The sequence below is a fragment of the Paramisgurnus dabryanus genome, chromosome 18 (assembly GCF_030506205.2).
Source record: "Paramisgurnus dabryanus chromosome 18, PD_genome_1.1, whole genome shotgun sequence".
Classification (NCBI taxonomy): domain Eukaryota; kingdom Metazoa; phylum Chordata; class Actinopteri; order Cypriniformes; family Cobitidae; genus Paramisgurnus; species Paramisgurnus dabryanus.
Window position 1 is genome coordinate 4,357,228 of NC_133354.1, and position 14,892 is coordinate 4,372,119.

At 33.2% G+C, this 14,892-nt stretch overlaps 1 protein-coding gene across 4 annotated transcripts in view; it reads right to left on the reverse strand.

Annotated features, from left to right (window-relative positions):
* Positions 1-3,035: 3,035 nt before the first annotated feature.
* cert1b (ceramide transporter 1b) overlaps positions 3,036-14,892 on the reverse strand; it is a 48,124-nt gene continuing 36,267 nt past the window's right edge. For all 4 annotated transcript variants that reach the window (XM_065243819.1, XM_065243817.1, XM_065243818.1 and 1 more), the window contains 6 exons: positions 13,012-13,144; positions 12,008-12,078; positions 7,640-7,768; positions 7,286-7,415; positions 4,906-5,034; positions 3,036-4,709 (listed from right to left, as the gene is read on the reverse strand). In XM_065243819.1, coding sequence (XP_065099891.1) covers positions 4,907-5,034; positions 7,286-7,415; positions 7,640-7,768; positions 12,008-12,078; positions 13,012-13,144 — 591 coding nt within the window. In that variant the 3' untranslated portion in view covers positions 3,036-4,709; position 4,906. The remainder of the gene's footprint in view (positions 4,710-4,905; positions 5,035-7,285; positions 7,416-7,639; positions 7,769-12,007; positions 12,079-13,011; positions 13,145-14,892) is intronic.

The window sequence follows — 14,892 nt, forward strand, 5'->3', positions numbered from 1 at the left end:
TTAAAACTAAAGTATTTTCAAATTAAATTTTTTACATTTATTTGTATTCAGAATATATATTTATTTATTTATTTTTGCCGTATGGAAAATGGAAGTATGCGTGTTCAAAAATGAGTTGAGGTAAGGTGGAAGTTTGACCTCTGACCCAACAAGGTTACAAAAACCCATCACTTCACCTCAGAAGACGTTTAATAAATATGGATTAGTTTTTGGTGGATTGATGCTCATTTTATAAGTTTAAAATAGGGGACCATCCTATTCTATTATAAAGCTAAAAAGAGTCAGGATAATATTTAATATAACTCTGTGTTTGACTGAAAGAAGAGATTATATACACCTAGGATGGCTTAAGGGTGACTAAAACATCTAATTTTCATTTTTGGATGAATTATTCATTTAACGTAACAATAAGGAAAACCATGAGGTTCATCATATACAGTGTAACTGCATATCAAACACTGGCTGTATTGGTTTGGCTGGATATGATGTACAACATTTGATAACTATCAGATTCATGTACCCCATACTAGTGATGAGAGAAACGAAGCTTTTCGGAGCTTCGAATCAATTAAGTCAATTTCTTCGAAGCGTTCAAAACACTGTAAACGCTGGCGACACCTGCTGGTCAAAATAGTGTAAAAGCACCAAGATCTGTCAAAGAGGTCCAAACATTTGACACTTTTTTACAACATTATAGCATAATTGTTCTAAAAATATGTTTTTGAGAAAATATAATTATTTAATTTATTATTTAATTTAATAATTATTATTTAATTATTTAATTTAATATTTTTTTTATTTAATTTAATTAAGACATAAATAAAATTGTATTATGTGTTTTAAGTTTTATTTAGGGCAAACAAATCATTAAAACTAACTTCCCTTTTAATGATACATTTTTTTGTCATTAAATCTGTCTATAAACAAAAAGTAGACAAAATGGTAGCGTTTTTAGTCAGAAGGATGCATGTTTTATGAACTTGAATTATAAAACTGACCCAAGTTCACCTAACCATATTAGACTCTGGTCATGTGTGATTAACTCCCCCTAGTGGGGAATCGTCGGATATTCGAAACAGTTATGACGTAATGAAGCCTCGTTTGCTAAAATCACGTGACTTGGCCAGTTTGAAACACGCTCCGAACCGATAATTCGAAACAAAAGATTCGTAATAAAAGATTCTTAAATGTTATCGGTTATCGAAAAATAATGCATACCCATGGAACATTTCTCAACCAATCAGAATACAGGTTTGTTTACAGGTTTGTAACATCCAATTTTTTTCCAATGCAAAGTGAAAATAAATGCTCTAAAATATATTTATTATTATTTCAAAATACACAATAAAAAATGGTGAAAAATAAATGTTTTGTAAATATTTTTTGCCCATTTTAAAATATATTTGTAATTATTTTTAAAAATACATTTTTTGTTTTATGGGTTGCTAGAAGCCAGATATCAAAGTTTATAAAGTTTGAAATGTCTTTCTTACAAATAGCTTTACTTCAGAAGTTATTAATAACTGTATGGATAGGCACAATGGTGAATAAAATATGGGATAATTTTCGTTTTAATGTATTTTCTAAAAATTTTTTAGCGTGTTGCACAGTTTAGACAAACCAGCAACTAAAGATGAAGTTACGTTTTTATAGATGTTCAATATAGTTGATGAAGTAATTAATTAAATTAGCGCAAAAATCCATTGAGTTTTTCAAATTTCCACACTTGCAACAATCTGTGGATAATAACTGCATGCATAAAAACTAGTGATGCCGCCGATATTTATCGGCCGATTTTTGATGAATTTGAAACCATCGGCATATCGGCAATAACACAAAAAAAGCCGAAACCGATCGTTTATTAATTAACTGCATAAAGGCAATGAATTGCCTGTCTGTTGTTCAATTAAAATGATTTAATGTTCTGGTGTGCACTAAACTTAAGCACCGACAGAAACCCTTTGTTGAGCTGGCTCAAATGTCTTGGACAATAAAAGAAACAGACTGCACTTTAGTGGGGGAAAAGTCGTCCAACTTTTTTTGAAGTAGCAATATTTATACTCTGTTTAAAGCAATAGCACTGCTTTATTTATGTTTATTAAAGAAATCCATTATATGTAAAAAATGAGTTAATGTTGTTAATAAAAGAAATGCTGAATAGCAAAAACCACCTTTAAAGGTTGTCATGTTGTCTTATTATATTTGTTTTAGCTTAATTTGTGCCTCTCTTGTCTTATTATTTTGGTCAGTTGAATGTTAATTAGATCCAATCCATGTTCAGTAAAAATTTTATTTGATGCAGAAATAAACTAGCTAATAGACCAACTGTACAGTATTGTATACGTAAGGGATAATGTAGAGGCAGCCGGTAGTTATCGGGAAATAAGCCCCGACAGTGTGATCAGGACCCGACGCGAAGCTACTTGTCACATAAGAAAAAAAACGGACATGAATATGAATTTGAAACATTTTATTGGCATATTTGTTTTAAATTAACATTTTTATCCTTCCGCGAAACTTTGCACAGATGCATAAAATGATCGTAATACCTTATTAAGATCCTCTGCTTCATACTTGTCTGTCTCCATTTTTTCTCTTTTAGCCAGTCTTTGAGAAGTTTTAATGCCCATTCTGTATTTTTTTGTGTGTTGGCTTCGTAGCTGTCATGCTCTATTTTGTCAAGTTCAGTCTCAGTAAGCTGTCTGTGTCTTGTTGTGGTTGTCCAGTGTTTGTCACAAGATGGCGCCAAACAGTAAACTTTATTGATCTTTATTGGCGCGGAGCGATTTTACTCGTACAAGTAGTACCGGCTATGCGTTATTACTTTGGAGCGGTTATTATTTGAAAAGAACGAACCTGCAAATGTCTCAACTGACCAATCAGAATCAAGCATTCCAGAGAGCCGTGTAATAAAAATGTTTAATATCGGTATCGGCCACTAGCTGTCTGTTTAAATCGGTATCGGCCCAAAAAAATCCTAAAGGTGCATCCCTAATAAAAACTAAACTTTTTTTATAAAATAACACAAGCATAAGTGCAGAAAGATGTCAATCATTTTATTTCTTTTTTAATCAGGGCAGTGTTCCCGTAGTTCACAGTACATTGTCATCCTGACATCTTTAGTGTGATGTTTTATATACACAAAACATTTGAACCCCGATGAACATACATTCAGAGCTAACAATGACAAACTAGAACTAGAGGAACACACATCTCATCCTCACACACACACGCACACACTTTCACACGCACACACACACACAGCTCGCTACGATCAGCTGACGACCCTTCAGTTAGTAAACAACTACCCTGCTAGGGGAAATCAGGGCATGTTTTATATATTAAAGACTTTCAGGTTCATGGTGGTGGGTTCGTACATTCGGGTTCAGCGAGTGTTTGGAGCGTCACCATAAAGATGCTGCAGTTTACACTTGATGTCCTCTCTTAAGTTTTTAACAGTCTTTCATCGGGCGTAAAGCAATGAAATCTCATTTCAGCTCTGTTCGAAGATCTGTAAGTCAAGCTGTAAGTTTTATGATAATACAACATTGTGATATTTAGTTTGTGCCTTGTTTTACTTTGGATCATGAAAAATAAATAACTAATTCCCCCCATGTACAACTAGCTATCATCTACCCTGCCCCATGTTTTTACCATGTCCACTATAGTACAGTCAATATTACATTGGCATTAGACAGAGACGCTTCATCTGACGATACCCTCTGTCCTTACCGATTGCAAAATCACATTTAAATAATAATAATAATATTATAATAGCTGAGAAATAATCAAAATGAAATGGCCGTATAAACATTAAAGAAGATGCCAGATCAGATGAGCTGTAAGTTTATGTTGTGGGAGATCAATCATGTGTACCAGATCAATAATGAGGCACTTTTCTAAAGATTTTAAAGTAGGACACACGCATATACACACGCAAACATCAATCTCATCCTCCCTAAGGCATATGGAGTTGGATTAGTCTGGTAAAAGCATTGACAATCTGACATACGTCAAGCAATAACGCTGAAATTATATACAAATCTGTGCTCATGACACCGTTACGATCAATCTGAAATTGTGCTACAGTCTGTCAGTCAATGAGACACAAAAAAAAAGAGATTTCTGTCTAAATAGTGAAAAAAACACACTTGTGTCATCTCTTCGTCAACACCAGAGGCTGGGCTTCATAAAAGAAATGATTATGATTGAAAGGCAAGTTCACAGGCCCATGAAAGCCCTACAAACATGCTTCTGATTTAAACTAAACACCTATGACTGAAGCTTAATGATCAATAATGTACAGAGAGAGTCTGTGAACCGAAGACTGAGGATTATACAAGCCAAACTAAAGCAAAGCTGAAATGGATGATCTACAAGAAAAAAATAATCAAAACTAAAATAAAGCAATCTTCAGCTCGCCAGACTCTCTGTTTTTTATAAACTTTCTATCACACATACATACATACATACATACATACATACATACATATATACTTCTTTCAATATATATCTCTGCCAGAAAATATGGATGAGATGTTTGGCATTTCTAGTCCTCTGCCGGTGTGATCTAAAGTGATGCTACAGAGTTGCATCAAGCGTGTAGAGATGAGAGCCGCCGTGGCTTCTGAACAGTCTGATCACTAGAGGGCGCTGTAGCAATTAAAGTGTGCACGGACTGCAGGCACACTGACGGCAGAACTGAGAAACTGCAAATAATAAAAACATTACCAATAAATATTAGTACATTTCCATTATTAATAACAACCAAACTACTACCACATCTGAGACACGATATTAAATATAACATCAGAATACAAACAAAAAAAACCCCGAATATTTTCTAATAATTTAACAAAGATGACGCAGGTGGATATCTGTATTGTAAATGTAGTGTAAACACACCTCAGAAGAGAATAGCCTTTCCTGCAGTCTTCTCCTGGACGTATGACGTAAAGCGTTTGAGGAATTTGGGATATTCTCTTTTAGCGACGGCTCTAAGGACAGATGCGGGAGCCCAGCCTCCAGGATTTACTGCAAACCACAAAAACATTTCTATAACCTTTACATATATAATCAGGTATGATTCAGAAGAACAACAATGAGCGTTTCACACAGTACGCGGCAGTCATTAGTGTCTAGTTCCTTTTTAGTAGGAGACGTGTGGAAAGCGGCAAAACGTGGGCAGTTACAGAGGAATCGGTCCGCATGCCTTGCTCGTGCACCCAAAATCCAGCCCCTTTCATTGCCATTGAAGATAAACATATGTGCTAGGGGTGTGACAAGATCTTATGCGACAAGATATCGCAAAATTAAATAAAATTAAAAGACTACATCCTTTGGAGGTCGCATTTGGATACGTTATAAAGACTGTCTTATTACAGAATATTAACACTTATAAAGTTTACTGTTATATATAGTTAACCGTAAATTGTTGTAGTATGCTTATGACTTTATGGTCAAGAAACGGCCACTGTCCTAATATCAGAATAAAGTTGAGTTTACTGTCTCCTGATATCAGCATAAAGTTTGTGGCAAATTCAAGTATAAAATGTATACATACATACATATAAAATTATAAGTATATTTTTGCATTTGATAATATATTTAATTTTAATCTTTTCCAAAGTTTTTCTTCCAATGCAATGTGAATATAAATGCTTTAAAATATATTAATTATCTATTCAAAATATATCTTAAAAAAATGAAAAATTTATTTTTGTAAATATTTTTAGCCATTTTAATATATTTTGAAATATACTAGTCAACATTTGAAGTGGATCAAAAAAAGTTTATTTAAGTTGTCCTAAGACAAGAACGGGTATTAGGGATTGGTTTTATGTAAACTTTTATGAATGGTTTTGATCCACTTCGAATGTTGACTAGTGTATATTTAAAATTATGTTTAAAAATAAATTTGTTCTATTGAAGCCAGATATCAAAGTTTTTAAAGTTTGAAATGTTTTTCTTACAAATAGCTTTACTTCAGAAGTCATTAATAACTGCATGGATATGCACAAAGGTTTCTGTTTGAGAAATGGCCACAGTCCTCCTAATATCAGCATGAAGTTGTATTTACGCTCTCCTGATATCAGCAAAAAGTTTGTGGCAAATTCAAGTATAAAATGTATACGTATATATAAAATTATAAGTATATTTTTGCATTTGATAATATATTTAATTTTAATATTTTCCAAAGTTTTTCTTCCAATGCAATGTGAATATAAATGCTTTAAAATAGAATTATTATCTTTTCAAAATATCTTAAAAAAATGAAAAATTTATTTTTGTAAATATTTTTAGCCATTTTAATATATTTTGAAATTTTAAATTTGTTGTATAGAAGCCAGATATCAAAGTTTATAAAGTTATATTCTGGCTTTTACTGCGTGTCCTTTTTTGTTTGGGTTTCCAATAATGTTCGTCTGAGACGCGTTGTTATTGTCTTTTGATCAGTGTCAGATGTGAAGCGCCTACATGATTTAATGTATGCATGTCCTTGCTCAAGAATGACAGTGACTGGGGATCATTTATATTGCAAATAATTGAATTTTTTAAGATTTTAATGTTATTTGGCTAAAAGGAAACGTTTTCTCAGTTTAAAGTGAAAGTAACAGAAGCGGGTCCGCAAGCGCCCCCCTGCAGGCATTTGTTACAATTATAGGGGTGGTTTCCCAGACAGGAATTAGCTTAAGCCAGGACTAGGCCTTAGTTCAATTAGGATATTTAAGTCAAATAAAAATTAACGGTCTGCATCTTTAAACACAACGCTCGCACTGATATATTTTAAGATATGACAGAGCAAAATGATTTGCATCAAGAAAGCACTAACATTTAAGTTAGTCTGGGACAAGGTTTAGGTCTGGGAAACCCCATAATGCTGTTGTTTATTAAATAGGCTACATATTAATATAATGTGTTTACTTGTTTTGATGCTTTATTTGAACCAATTATTATTGCATCGTCATTATTATGTTATTTAAAAGGTTATTGCACACTTGAGTCTATTTATATTACCAAAAAATATCTAATGACTTCATTATCAATTAGCAAAATAATTGTTAGGGACAATCCTAATATATTTAAAACATGTAAAAATAATATGATTTCAGTTTCCCATTCATATATTTTATCATTGAGTATGTAAAAATCTAGTCTCGTTTCGTGAACCCAATCTCGTGTCTCACTATACGAGCGCATACTGTGTGAAATGCCCATAAAAGTCTCTCTGGTCACATTATAGTCTTGTATTTAACATGTAAACTTAAATATAACAGTATCTAACCGTTGGCAACGTATGTGATTTTGCACAGGATGTTATCTCTGCTGATCTCTTTGTCGCCCTCTGGTGGACTGACCAGTGTCTGACAGATCATGGCAATGTTGATTTTAGCACGAACACATCTGTTGTTTGGCTGGGAATGAAAAAAAAAATCACTTAACAAACAAACATTAATTTAAATGAAAATGAGACAACTAACATCTTTTATATCAATTAAAGGATGCATACTTTACACTATATTGTTTTTCTTGAGAGTTTAAAGCAATTAAATATGACAAACGTAAATATGACTGTAAGTGCAAAGAAAAGTAAAATACAATTGAACTGAATAAGCAGATGTATTTACAGACAGCTCACCTGGGCTTTCTCATGATCAACAGAGAAGTTACAGACGAGCCACGTGTCTGGATCGTTCTCATTATTAGCCAAAATCTTACGAATGGCGGATAAATACAAAACGTCTCTCTGGGATGCCGGCCACACCCTCTGAAAAAACAAAAGATTAAAATACAATTACCAGAGTAACAAGACTTGCAGGTTTAATAAACCAATGTATGCTTTAGAAAGAGTATCTGGGTTTTATTCAGAGTGCAAACATTTGGCATCAGTTTAACCCTTAAGAGTTCCTAGGGACATTTTGTGCCATTTTGATTTTGATTTTTAAACCATCTTGACTGTGATGATTGAATATTGCCCAAACTTGCCAAAGGTTAATCATTTTTGATACATTTTAAAATTTTGGTTTCAGTTTTTTAAATTAGCTTTAAATGGCTAAGCTACGCAAAAACCGACTAATGTGTTCCTAAGGACAAAAACTGCCCCATTGAAAACCATTATAACTACCATTTTTGACCCCCCATTTATCTTAACATAAACTAATACAAACCTTTATGTCAATATATCATTTTAAACTACTGGCCTTGAAGTTTTAATTTTTATACTTGTCCACCAGGTGGCGCTACGTTTTACCATTTCATGCATTCATCAAAATGTCACAATTTTTGCTGTTTTCTGCGGACCGCATAGCTACTGAAAAGATAAACCTTTAATGTTGAAAATTGGTGTGTATTTTAAAAAAGTGTGTCTGAGTGGTAAGGGGGTGGTGGTGATGTCGGGGTGGAGTCGGTGTTGAGTGGGGCAGGGGGGCAAATTCTACATATCCAAATTCTTCTCTATTTGAAGGGCACATTCTGCGTTATAAACTAATTCAGTAATAAAAACGATGAGAGGCCAGAACCGAAACAAAATCAATCTTCATTTTGCTTCTCGCTCATGTTGTTTATGCAAGTACACTTCTATAAGTATGAACAGTATAGCAGAAGTAGTGAAAATGGCAAGGCATTACAGCACACATAAGGCTCCTGAAATAATCATGCACTTCAAGAGCGAGGATGGCTCCTCATCTTCCTCCGAGGATTCTGAGGTCGACACGGAGGCCTCAGAGGTGGAAGTAGACCAGCTGGAGTCTAATTCATTAGAGGGTCTTCAGAAGACTTGTCAGAAGGTGAGAGCAGAGAGGAGATGGATGAAGTGGCGGCAGGATGGACGTCAAATATTGAAAAATCTTCTGGTCTCCCACAAACATGGAGATGCTCCGCTACTTCCCAGCAGCCAGAGATTTAATCCTAGGGCTCACACACGCCACTGCCCGAATCAGTGCCCTGACTTCAAGCTTTTCATTGATTCTGATGCATGAAATCCTGCAGCATATTGGGGCCATGACAAACCTACATGATAGACAGTCATAGACTGGAGAGATCTTGAGACAGAGAAACTGCAGGCTTATGTGGGCCTGCTCATTCTGACCGGTGTTTACAGATAAAAAATGAATCAGCCCTCAGTCTCTGGAGTGAGAAATCAGGACAGGTCACTATCTGGGCTACGATGTCCCACAAAAGGTTTCACGACATCAGCCGAACACTGTGGTTTGATTAATGTTAACTTATTGGCATTTAAAGGGTTAAAATTTCCACAAATTTTTATTAATATTTGACATATATGTTTCAGGAAGAAGTAGTGTTAAAACATTTAATAGTTTAAAGTGGAAAAAATTATTGATGTATGATATTTTACAGCGGTTTTGGGGAAGGTGTCATTTTGGCCTTAGGATCATTTTTGCCTTAGGAAGTGTGAGTTTTGTATAAAATCTGACCCTGTTCAAAAAATAACAATGCATCTAAATCAATGTTGCTACCAATCTTTGACCCATCCTAGGGTCTAATAATAATTATAATCAAATGGTAGTTCAAATGTTTTTTTGGGGGAAAATATTTAGTTTATTTGTTTTTTCTGTTAAAAAACATGGGTTAATGTAAACAAACTGGCATGTAAAGGGTAAAAATTTCCACAAATTTAATTAATATTTCATATGTATGTTTCAGGCAGAAGTAGTTCTAAAAGACTGAATTGTTTAAAGTGGAAAAAAATATTGACATATGATATTTTTAGAGCAATTTTTAGGAAGGTGTCATTTTGTGGCCTTAGGAACACTTAAGGAAGTTTTTTATAAAATCTGACCTTGTTCAAAAAATAACAATGCATGAAAATCAATGTTGCTACCAATCTTTGACCCATCCTAGGGTATAATAATAATAATAATCACATGGTGGTTCAAATGTGTTTTTTGGAAAATATTTAGTTTTTTTGTTTTTTTCTGTAAAAAAACATGGGCTAATGTAAGCAAACAGGCATATAAATGGTTAAAATTTCCACAAATTCAATTAATATTTGATATCTATGTTTCAGGCAGAAGTAGTTCTAAAAGACTGCATTGTTTAAAATGAACAACAATATTGACGTATGATATTTTTAGAGCAATTTTGGGAAGGTGTCATTTTGTGGCCTTAGGAACACTTAAGGAAGTTTTTTATAAAATCTGACCTTGTTCAAAAAATAACAATGCATGAAAATCAATGTTGCTACCAATCTTTGACCCATCTCAGGGTATAATAATAATAATAATCACATGGTGGTTCAAATGTGTTTTTTGGAAAATATTTAGTTTTTTTGTTTTTTCTGTTAAAAAAAACATGGGCTAATGTAAGCAAACAGGCATATAAATGGTTAAAATTTCCACAAATTTAATTAATATTTGATATCTATGTTTCAGGCAGAAGTAGTTCTAAAAGACTGCATCGTTTAAAATGAACAACAATATTGACGTATGATATTTTTAGAGCAATTTTGGGAAGGTGTCATTTTGTGGCCTTAGGAACACTTAAGGAAGTTTTTTATAAAATCTGACCTTGTTCAAAAAATAACAATGCATGAAAATCAATGTTGCTACCAATCTTTGACCCATCCCAGGGTATAATAATAATAATAATCACATGGTGGTTCAAATGTGTTTTTTGGAAAATATTTAGTTTTTTTGTTTTTTCTGTTAAAAAAAACATGGGCTAATGTAAGCAAACAGGCATATAAATGGTTAAAATTTCCACAAATTTAATTAATATTTGCTATCTATGTTTCAGGCAGAAGTAGTTCTAAAAGACTGCATCGTTTAAAATGAACAACAATATTGACGTATGATATTTTTAGAGCAATTTTGGGAAGGTGTCATTTTGTGGCCTTAGGAACACTTAAGGAAGTTTTTTATAAAATCTGACCTTGTTCAAAAAATAACAATGCATGAAAATCAATGTTGCTACCAATCTTTGAACCATCTCAGGGTATAATAATAATAATAATCACATGGTGGTTCAAATGTGTTTTTTGGAAAATATTTAGTTTTTTTGTTTTTTTCTGTAAAAAAACATGGGCTAATGTAAGCAAACAGGCATATAAATGGTTAAAATTTCCACAAATTCAATTAATATTTGATATCTATGTTTCAGGCAGAAGTAGTTCTAAAAGACTGCATTGTTTAAAATGAACAACAATATTGACGTATGATATTTTTAGAGCAATTTTGGGAAGGTGTCATTTTGTGGCCTTAGGAACACTTAAGGAAGTTTTTTATAAAATCTGACCTTGTTCAAAAAATAACAATGCATGAAAATCAATGTTGCTACCAATCTTTGACCCATCTCAGGGTATAATAATAATAATAATCACATGGTGGTTCAAATGTGTTTTTTGGAAAATATTTAGTTTTTTTGTTTTTTCTGTTAAAAAAAACATGGGCTAATGTAAGCAAACAGGCATATAAATGGTTAAAATTTCCACAAATTTAATTAATATTTGATATCTATGTTTCAGGCAGAAGTAGTTCTAAAAGACTGCATCGTTTAAAATGAACAACAATATTGACGTATGATATTTTTAGAGCAATTTTGGGAAGGTGTCATTTTGTGGCCTTAGGAACACTTAAGGAAGTTTTTTATAAAATCTGACCTTGTTCAAAAAATAACAATGCATGAAAATCAATGTTGCTACCAATCTTTGAACCATCTCAGGGTATAATAATAATAATAATCACATGGTGGTTCAAATGTGTTTTTTGGAAAATATTTAGTTTTTTTGTTTTTTCTGTTAAAAAAACATGGGCTAATGTAAACAAACAGGCATATAAATGGTTAAAATTTCCACAAAATTAATCAATATTTGATATCTATGTTTCAGGCAGAAGTAGTTCTAAAAGACTGCATCGTTTAAAATGAAAAAAAATATTGACGTATGATATTTTTAGAGCAGTTTTGTGAAGGTGTCATTTTGTGGCCTTAGGAACACTTAAGGAAGTTTTTTAAAGGAACTCTTGAGGGTTAATTCACACGCTTTCTTCACCTTGTGGGTCTGGTAGACGATGACAGCGTTATCAGACAACGTTTCCACGATGTTAAAGTTTTCAACAGTAGCTGTAAAAGGAGCACGAGACAGAATTAAGACACGCTGATGTGAGGCGAGTAAAACATCCATTTACATCCAAAGCTTAAGAAGATCACTATTGACTGGGACAATGACCATTAAAAGCTCAAGCTGAACTTCAGATAAGACATTAAGAGACTTTAAATTGAATTATCTGGCAAGTCTGCATCAGAATTTAAGTGTGCAGAGTGCATTCATAACAATATTAAAGCATGGTGAGAGTTTGTGCTGCTTCCACACCGTAAAACTCTACTACACATCCACATTACAATATTACACTTTAACCTGATATCACAGACAACTCTTAGATTAAGCAAGAATTAAGATAAATTATAACATTTAAGTAGCTTTTACGAAAAAAACATTACTGGCGTGCATCTTATGACAAAACAATGGCACTGAAATATTTTAAGATCTGTCAGGGTGAAATGTTTTCAGCAAAGACATCATAAAATGTTTTTATGTGCGTGTGATTGTGTTAATGTGATGTGTGGCATCTGTGCAAATAAAATTGCCTAAAGGATAAATAAACTAAACTGAACTAATCACATGCATTTTAGGTCTACACTTAAGCAATGTCTGTGAAACCAATCAACCAAGCTTTATTGGACTACATGATATTGTGTTATTATTCTTATTGTTATAACCCAGGAACCAAATGCAACACTTTAAGGGGTCACGTCAAGGTAAACAAACTGTAACATTCAATAGTCTAACTCATAACATTTATAAAAAAAAATGATACATTGTAACTGAGCAATTGATAAACTATTTATAAATAAGAAATATGTTATGGGTTCGATGCTCAGAAACTGACAAAAAAAAGTATACATAAATGTGATCTTTGGAAATCACTTTGGATAATAGTATCTGGGGAATGCATAAATGTAAATATTTTTAAGATGCAGTAGTTAAGTACTCACTCTCCCAGTCATTACGAACATCTGTGTCCCAGAAGTAATGACAAACTTCATGACCTGTGACTCCTTTAACACAATGTGTGGCCTTCAGAGGGTCCAACACAATCCCATTCTCCTCCACTTCTCTTCTGTACACCTGAGAATAGAAACAACACACGTGTCGAGTTTACACGATATTAGCAATAACAAATTCATTCTTTCATAAATGACGATCAAACTGATCAAAGGGTTTGTCAACAGCTTAACATGAAACCTGTCGCACAGTTGACAAAACATACAAATATTTTGTTAAATAAGCTTCGCGTCGGGTCCTGATCACACTGTCGGGGCTTATTTCCCGATAACTACCGGCTGCCTCTACATTATCCCGCTTATTACACGGCTACTTGCCACATAAGAAAAAAAACTGGACATGAATATGAATTTGAAACATTTTATTGGCATATTTGTTTTAAATTAACATTTTTATCCATTTCCGTGAAACTTTGCACAGATGCATAAAATGATCGTAATACCTTATTAAGATCCTCTGCTTCATACTTGTCGGTCTCCATTTTTTTCTCTTTTAGCAGTTTTAAGGCCCATTCTGTATTTTTTGTGTGTTGGCTTCGTAGCTGTCATGCTCTATTTTGTCAAGTTCAGTCTCAGTAAGCTGTCTGTGTCTTGTCGTTGTTCGTTCTTCTATCCACTGTTTAAATGTTTTGTTTTTTCCGTACATGTTAAAATTAATGTCACAATTTTCCATTCTTAATTGTGGTTGTCCAGTGTTTGTCACAAGATGGCGCCAAACAGTAATCTTTATTGGCGTGGAGCGATTTTAATCGTACAAGTAGTACCGGCTATGCATTATTACTTTGGAGCGGTTATTATTTGAAAAGAACGAACCTGCAAATGTCTCAACTGACCAATAAGAATCAAGCATTCCAGAGAGCCGTGTAATAATTCTGTTTATTAAATGTTACTTAACCAAGATTTCACCTAAAAAAAACTGTTTGAGCGACTCAAATATAGTAGAGCATTGCATTAGCACAAATGGTCATGGGTTCGAACACAGTGAACACAAATACTACTAACCAGGGCTTGACATTAAGCATTGTCATTAGAGATTGACCGATATTATCTGTTTCCCGATATTTAAGCATTTTTCCATTACCAGATATCTGTTTTGTAATATCGGCTTGACTGATAAAACACCTAAGCATCCAAATATTTGGTATCGGTATAAAAATCTGTATAAGTTGATCTCTAATTCATGTGTGTACAAACTTATTATTCAATAATTCATGTGTGTGTACAGACAGAAAGAGACAAAGAGAGAGCGATGTAGTGAAAAACTTGATGTGCAAAAATCTATTCGTGGTGGTCCGTAAAAATTTTGTGGAGGGCATTTTCAAGTTACTTGTCCGGTCAAGTAAAATTCTCTCTCACTTTTTCTCTCAACTCATTCCCCGCCAGCCATTTTTTTAAAGTTGCCCACCTGTTGTCTTGTCTCTTCATGCCATTTTGCACCTCCCTTTCTTCATGTGTTCAATACTTTTTCCCCCCGTGTCATTTCGCATTATTACACATAACTTAATTTGTTTTGATTTCTTTGTATGTATGAATTACTTGGGTCGTTAGAAACATCTGGTGAAATTTCATATCAATAGCACCTTTGGAAATATGTTTACTGTGAAAAATGGTGACGTGTTCAATAATACTTAATTCACCTGCTGTATATTAAATAAAAGAACCTTTGCTTTAAAACAAACAAACAAAACAAGAAAAAAACATCTCATTTTATCTTCATTTGTTTTCTTTTTATAACCTCTATACAAATTTATAAAAAAATTTATAAAGGTTTCTTCAAAAATACCAAATTTTGAACAAAAAGCTAAAATAATT